General features: G+C 38.6%; 2 protein-coding genes across 2 annotated transcripts in view; one reads left to right on the top strand and one right to left on the bottom strand.

Moving 5' to 3' along the window:
• LOC138038034 (uncharacterized) overlaps positions 1-2568 on the bottom strand; it is an 8279-nt gene extending 5711 nt beyond the window's left edge. The window contains exons 1-3 of the mRNA XM_068883860.1: positions 2430-2568; positions 1096-1332; positions 1-26 (exon numbers count right to left, since the gene is read on the bottom strand). The exon at positions 1-26 is cut by the window's left edge and continues 58 nt beyond it. Coding sequence (XP_068739961.1) covers positions 1-26; positions 1096-1332; positions 2430-2565 — 399 coding nt within the window. The 5' untranslated portion in view covers positions 2566-2568. The remainder of the gene's footprint in view (positions 27-1095; positions 1333-2429) is intronic.
• Positions 2569-2604: 36 nt separating this feature from the next.
• Positions 2605-7500, top strand: part of LOC138023508 (suppressor of SWI4 1 homolog) — a 20744-nt gene continuing 15848 nt past the window's right edge. The window contains exons 1-3 of the mRNA XM_068870509.1: positions 2605-2699; positions 3073-3228; positions 4402-4503. Coding sequence (XP_068726610.1) covers positions 2682-2699; positions 3073-3228; positions 4402-4503 — 276 coding nt within the window. The 5' untranslated portion in view covers positions 2605-2681. The remainder of the gene's footprint in view (positions 2700-3072; positions 3229-4401; positions 4504-7500) is intronic.

Raw genomic sequence — 7500 nt, 5'->3', positions numbered from 1 at the left:
TAGATTGTCCTCTTTGCCACTAGACACTAAAAAAGGCAAGATATGAAACTGAAACTGAAATTGAACAGAAAAAAGGAGAGAATGTGGCTTGCTTGAAAGTTAAGGATAATGTTCAATGTGGGTGTCTTGAAAACAAAGACCCCCAAGACCCTAAGACACAAAAATGAAGAAAGTACACGTAACCCAAAACCCTCAATTTGGCTAACCCTAGGCCTAAAGTTGGTTTTTAAGGCCGAAGGTTAGCCAAATTGAGGGTTTTGGGTTACTTTCTTCGTTTTCGAGTCTTTGGGGTCTCTGATTTCAAGACACCCGTTCAATGTTCCATCATTGAGGCCTTTCCAAACCAGGGGCAAAGCCGATCAGCAACTGAACTCTTCAAACTATTAACAAGGGATTTTCTAAACAGCAACAAGCGATTTGAATACACTCAGTAAAACTTATAGAATGACATGAAAAACTCAAACATGGTAACATTTTAGGCTAATTCTGAGTACACAAAATAAATGAATAACACAAGAGAAATACATGTAGCACAGGTAATAACCATTAGTACGGTAGCAATTCAAGAGGGTTGTAGAGAAGTAAGGAAAAAGGTGACACTTGTGAACATTGAGCAAACTTTGTCAGACTGTATATGTGTTAGTGTAGTCTATAGAATGACAACAGAATCACCTACAACTCGTTAACCCCACTGCCCCTTTGGATCCCTCACCATAAGGAAAACTTGGTGCAATTAAAAGAACAAACAAAATGCAGCAGTATTGCTGGTAAGCATTAATTGGGTGACGACAAGCTGGACAATGCAGTTTTACTTACCAACAATGTTGGCAAAGATTTGTTTTCCATTAGATATGTTGGCTCAACATCATCCAACATGTGGGCAACAACGTCAGAATGTCAGGGGGGTTGCTCGAAGAAAGGGCCCTAGCAGGGTAGGAATTCACGAGATAGTTTGACAGTGCATGCAGATTCTGAGTACCTCCAGATTCTCGGGTTATGACACAATAGATGCCTTTTTCAACAAATTCATTCCATATACTTGTATATGTACATAAAATAATTGACTGCACCATAGATCATCTTGTGTGTTCACACCTTTAAAATATGATGACACCCTTTCCACAGGAAGTTCTATCTTTTGCATGAAATATTTGAGTGGTTCAAATATTTCCTCCTGATCCCAGAAATGTCTTTTTTCTTCTTCTATCTTTCTATCAAGCATGGAGTTCTTCTGCTTTCTCTTTTCCTGTTCAGCCTCCAGCTTCTTCATACTCCCCCATTTTCTAACTGCTACAGATTCTACATCAGATACTCTAAACATCTTCATTGGAACTGAAAAGCAAGATGAGTAATGCTTCATTACCATAGCCTTTACTAATGTGAATCCAAAAACCATGAACACTTTGATTTAATTTTAACATTTCCTATTGTGCAGCAACCAATCTGAAGCGACATACACAAAAACAAAGTAATATCACCGTTAATGGTTGCCGTTTACTTTTCTCACATGTGATTGGCTTTTTACTTGAAACACAATAACATTTCATAAATATTTCTAGTGTTCACGGTGTTCAGATTTCTCTCCCAAGAGTGACACTTTGAAATTTTACTTTGTCTAATGCCACATGATCTTGTCTATGGGAAATTAATCCACTTCCCTACGCTCCACTTACATGTAAGATAACCCTCTGGATACTTTTCTTCTGAGGTGCCAACAAAAAAATCTATCCTTCAGATGTTATTTTGCAAGCGTTATGACAAAAAAAGGAGGGCCGGTGGGGTGGGGGGTTCTGAAGCTAGATTTTATAATACCCTCCCCCTTATTAGCATATGAATAGCATGTATTGTGCTATGCCCCTTCTTCAAAGGATGCGGCTTCTAGAATACAGTCGTAGCCGGGCATTCTACATGTATTATCGCTCCAGTCCGCATCCGACGTCAAGTAAATTGTTCGCATTTAAACACTTATGTCCAGAAATGCACCTAATTAGATGCATGCACATCCAAAATTGACATCCGACACGAAGTGTGTATTCCGAGACATGAGTGATGTTAAAATTGCATGGGGAGAAGAGGAAGGGGACACTTTGTGACGCATATTGAAATCCCCGTGCATCTAATGTGGGGCATTTCTGGACGTATCTGCATTTAAATGGCCAGAAAAGATTTTGTGGCAACTTTTTTGTCAACAAACGTTTGCGCCAAAACTTCTTTGCCAGCGATCGGTGATTCGAACGTCAGCTGTTGTGCTTTGGTTGTTATTTGTGCTTTTCTAACTATTTTAAGACGAAGGGGCGCTGTAAACGTGCTGTAAACACAGCGCCCCACAACTCTGCGAGGCTTAATTTGCCAACTACATGTATGCAGGCTAGTATGCGTGAACTACACGCATTCGTTCCCTTGGAAAAAATAATAAAATCCATACGTACCATAGCTTCTATTTACAGGATTATCCTTTAGTTCGAACCTCACTCCTTCTAAATCGTTGTCCTGTAGCAGGTATTTTCGTTTTGCCACCCCTTTAGAGAGAGCAGTATCTCGTCCAGCGTTCGAAATGTCCGCCATGTTCATTATGGCCGCGTAAGACTGGCGATAGGAGTTTTGTACGTGGAAGGCCTGGAATTTTTCTTGCAAGCGTGCTTTCTTGTTTGACTAAGGAAGAAAAAGGTCTCATATTTAGAATGGGAAAGGCGCGTAAGGTAAGGAAGTTACAACATACCATCACTCTGAAAACAATTTTTGAGTTTCGAAAGAAGTACTTATGGAGGCCCACCCTTGACAAAATCTTTCAAGTGTGTTTAGCTGTTCATATGCATAGAACTCCTGACAATACTGTTTCTCTTAAAGGCAGATTGGTGTTAGATAGAATATCTTTTAAATGGAATATCTGGCCATTTCGAATTTGTCGCTACACTGATTTACTTGATTTCTCCCGGATTTTAATTCGAGAGAAAGTGTGAGGTTCAAATACAGTATAAATTGTTTGATACTCACTTTTCAATGTTTATCGAGCTTGATTTTGTCAAATTGTTGACATCATAGTATGACTTTTCACTTCTCTTCTCTTTTCAGAAGAAAAGAAAGACCCACTGGGAGTCAACAGAGGAGGAGGTTAACAAAGTTCCTCACAGTTTTGTTATGCACCGTGGGAATATAGGGAAATCAGTTCAAAAGCTTGAAGTAGATATCAGACGTGTTATGGAGCCATACACTGCTACCAACTTAAAAGTAAGCAAGTAATTAATGGGGTGCAGCCTATACATGGTAGAACTAGCATCCTAATAATTACGTTCAAGTGGAGACTCCCTGTTGGGAAGATGTCTGTTTACAAACATTGCTTTTGTTATTCAAATTTGCCAACCACAGGAACAAAAGATCTTTTGTTTTGACAGCCAGTGAAGCTCTGGTTGGTCCATTAATGACAATAGGTGACGTCATTGATATCTTCCCTATATTTTGCAAAATTCTTGGCATAACTTGCAGGTAGTTGGTCGATCTATGAACCATATTGAGACAATATCTGTCAATCTGGAAGCTTAAAATAATTATTATTGTGTCAACTGAAAAGTGAATCTCCTCCACATTTATCTACAATAGGTCAAAAGTGTGTGAGTAGCAATCACCTGTTTCTTGTGTCAATATACTGTATCTCTGATTTGAGAAAATGGCAGTACCTGGCAATTACTTTTAGTAACACATAGACTGAATGCATAAATGGTGGCCAAAAATGTATTCTTTTGTTATGTGCTAATTAGACTCACTAGCCTCGCTCTCGAGCAACATTTCTTTTGTATTTTGTACATGCAAATGAGGCTAGTATGTCTAATTACCACATAAACAAAATAATATTTTTTAGCCACCATTTATGCATTCGGTCTATAGTCCGAGAAATTCAAACATCGTAGAGAACGCGGCCTACTTGCAGGCGGAAATTAAGTAATGTCATATGTTTGTGAAGCTGAGGGTTGATTCCTTGAAAGGTGGGTCACCATATTGGTTTGTCTAGTTATTTGAAGATGTGGGACAAGTGATATAACCATTGTGTACATGTACCAAGTTTATGCAGCAACTACTAATTAAAAAGGAAATAGCAAGCAAACATCACACACAGGGAACTTTTCTTTTACAATGTACAAGTAACAGTATATTTTGCATTCATAACATTTTATTATTATTACCGGTAAATATCTTTTTGGAAATACTGTAATTTATGAGTAGCAATGATTGTTTGCTTCAATGTTAGATCGATAAATATCATATGTGAACCAATTTACCGTGATGAATTATTTTGGCATTGGAGACAGTGGGAAGAAGAATGCAGGCTTGTGTTTATTGATAGTAATATATCTTTAATATGCCAATTTTTCTAAACTGATCTTTATTATTCTACATTGTGTATAGGTCAGTCAGAAGAATGTATTGAAAGATTTTGTACATGTGGCTGTCCCTCTTGGAGTCACACACCTGTTGATATTGACAAAAACTGAATTGGGGACATACTTGGTATGCATATTAATCAACAGTTCAAACATTTTTTTGGGTGTTACCATACTGTACAGGGTATTAGAGGTGCTCAAAATGCTCAGGAAAACTCACAGTGTATATTCTGCCCTGTATCTTCAGTACTACCTTCATTTTTACATATGTTCCCTGAAACAAGGCCAGACCTCCAGAAATTTGAAAAAAAATAATCATTCTTGTGTCTTTGAAAGAGCACTTTACCATTTGAATGGGGTAGCGAATTGTACCCAACAAACCAAAGATGTTATGTTTTTTCAGGATTAGCTACTGGTGATGCTATAGAAGACAATAAAGCACTGCTCATTGGAATTAATTAAGCTGGCATGTGTTAAAAAACGTACAACATTCAAGGAAAGATCTTGTCCCTAAAGAGAGAACACTTCACTACTCCAATCAGTGAATTGTATTGTATAATATTTCAGTGCCTGTTGTGATTTCACAGAAAATGAAATGAACAGTCTGCAGCTTTCATTGAACAGATGTTGATTATGCAAATTTCGTATAAAATTTGTGGGCCGCCACTTTTGCATTCTTACTTGTTTTTTTGTTGTGCAATGCAGTGCTATGGCATTGAATAACAAAGGCACATGCAAGAAGGACATACATTGTACATGATTGTTCTTGTGTTGATACAATTTCTGAACAAAAGTCATAATAATGTCAACATCAACCCATACACGTCATACAGTATGTGTGTATTGGTATCTATACGGTGTACAGTATGAGTACAGTGTAGTTCGCTTTCTTTGAGCTGCACTGTACTTGTACTTAAAAACCCCATTCAAACTCTGCTGTAGCATTTCAATTACAAATTAAGGTTTTTCCGAGGTACTGTATGCTTTTCTGGGGAGAGCCTGACCATGTGTTTTGTCTCGGCCTTGTACAGTCATGCATGTACCAAGGGAAAGTCTCAAGGAAGTGATGTGATGTACTTTCTGGTGATACTGTAAAAGGTGTTCGTGAAATGAAATCACTGTTAAATCTATGAAATGTACTGTAATTAACTAAATCATTTTAGTATGTGTAAAAACACTGCGCCAATTTACTGGAGGGTAGGTGCTTGAACGGTAGCAGGGGAGGAGGTGCACTCCCCTCAGTAGCAAGGAGGTCACCATGGCAACTGAGCCACAGTCCACATCCCACGGCATCCGTGAATACATCTCTGAGACCAGTGTGTGGAATGTATACTTACCTTAAAAAATGGTAGGGAGGGAGGGAGGGAGAGAAAAGCAAGCAAGTAAGCCACAAGGTGACTCAAGCCAAAGCACATGGCAATGCCCCTGCAAATCTCCCTGGATTCCCCCCAAATATCACAGGAGAAACCGCTGCATTTGGCTTGCTTTTAACTTTTCCCAAATGATATTTAGCCTCATTAAATTCAACCTCGTTCCCAGGGTTCTCTCATGCCCGTCCCCACAGAGCGAGAGAGAGAGAGAGAGAGACCCTGGTTGGGTCTGGTCACGTGTCTCCAGAACAAAATTATTTCTGAGGGAGGAGACTTTGCCCCACAATTTTGTGTCTTGTTCACGCAATGATCGAAGGGCTTTACACGAGCAAGGTAGATTTGCTAACCCTACAACTATAACTGAAATGGAAAATTTCTGCCCAAGAAGGACTGCCGCTAGATAAACAAGTTTATTATTTTGCCAGAGGAGAAAGCGAGAACTCCCGTTGTCGCTGTTAAACCGAGGACACCAATCGCTAATACAAAAAGATTATCTATGATCTTGAGTTCTCCACAAGCGTGTTTATATTGAAGGGAAAATCCTTCTATGTTAAACTTGCATTTAAAGTATTGATGTTTGCCTAACAGCGGCTACTGGTAATCAGGCCAAATCAGTATACTGCCTATCCAACACCGTTAGTGGTCTTAGCGCTTTGGGAGCAGGGAATTCATATTTGCTGAACCATCGAAATAATATTTTAGATCTAGTGACTTTACGGAAAGCCATAGTCTAAAATGACATGTCAGCTTTCTCCACTCCCAAGTCTTTGTTACAATGAGCAATAGAAAAACATATCACTTTTAGTGGTAATTAGAGATAATTATAATATAGTGCTTACAAACAAATGCAAAGGATTAGCACAACGTGATGGATGACAACAGGAAATCATGCAGTATTAAAGGAGATAAAACAGACAACATAACCTTTAAGTGAAAGGCTTTCTTGTACATGATCCATATGAAAACTTTATTTAAAAACACATGCAGCCCAGTGATTTCTTAAATCCTCTTAAACTACATTGTAAGCATACCTAACCCTCCAGAAAAATATAAAAGAAACAAGAAATGGTTGGGGTTGTGCAAGCCAATTTTTAACAAAGATGCTTACAGCTATTCGATTGATTTTAATCGAGGACGAAAAAACTGAAAGACAGAGCTGTAGATAAAAATATACTTTTTCAAGATTCTGTTTACCTCTTTTCATTTCAATAATCAAGCTGTGTCTGGGCGGTGCATTCTCTCTTCCTGTTGCTTCAACCTATTTAATTAATTTTCAAGGTCGGCGAGAACGGCGACGTTTGATTCATCTTTTCTTTGCCCTTTCAAACTACATAATCGTAGTCATGAAAACACAATCATACATTTGTTTTCCAACGTGGCCTCCACAACATAGAAATAGCAAGTCAAATCCAATGCGTTTCGATCAATATGAATACCACTGTGTAAATTATTTTTGACTGCACAAGTGGTGAATCCATGATTTCCTCTGCACATACCAATATTTGAAGAGGAAAGCTTCCCCTGTAGATTAACATCCAGATATTCTGAAGTTTGTTATGCTTTCGCTGTCAAAGGATTTTGTGCATTATTTTCGGCACAGTGTTCAGGGTTTTGTCTAGTCATGACCTTTAACAGTTACTACACAGTTTCATGGCTGCACTTTCCATCTACGCTCTGCAGAGACAAATCTCACACTTATCCGCCCCTCCCCCAAATTCTTTGTTTGTAATCTCCCAGATTCTGGGAGACACGTG

Source organism: Montipora capricornis, chromosome 2 (genome assembly GCF_036669925.1).
Source record: "Montipora capricornis isolate CH-2021 chromosome 2, ASM3666992v2, whole genome shotgun sequence".
Taxonomy (NCBI): domain Eukaryota; kingdom Metazoa; phylum Cnidaria; class Anthozoa; order Scleractinia; family Acroporidae; genus Montipora; species Montipora capricornis.
The sequence above is the reverse complement of the archived record's forward strand: the minus strand, read 5'-3'. Positions and strand labels throughout refer to the sequence as shown.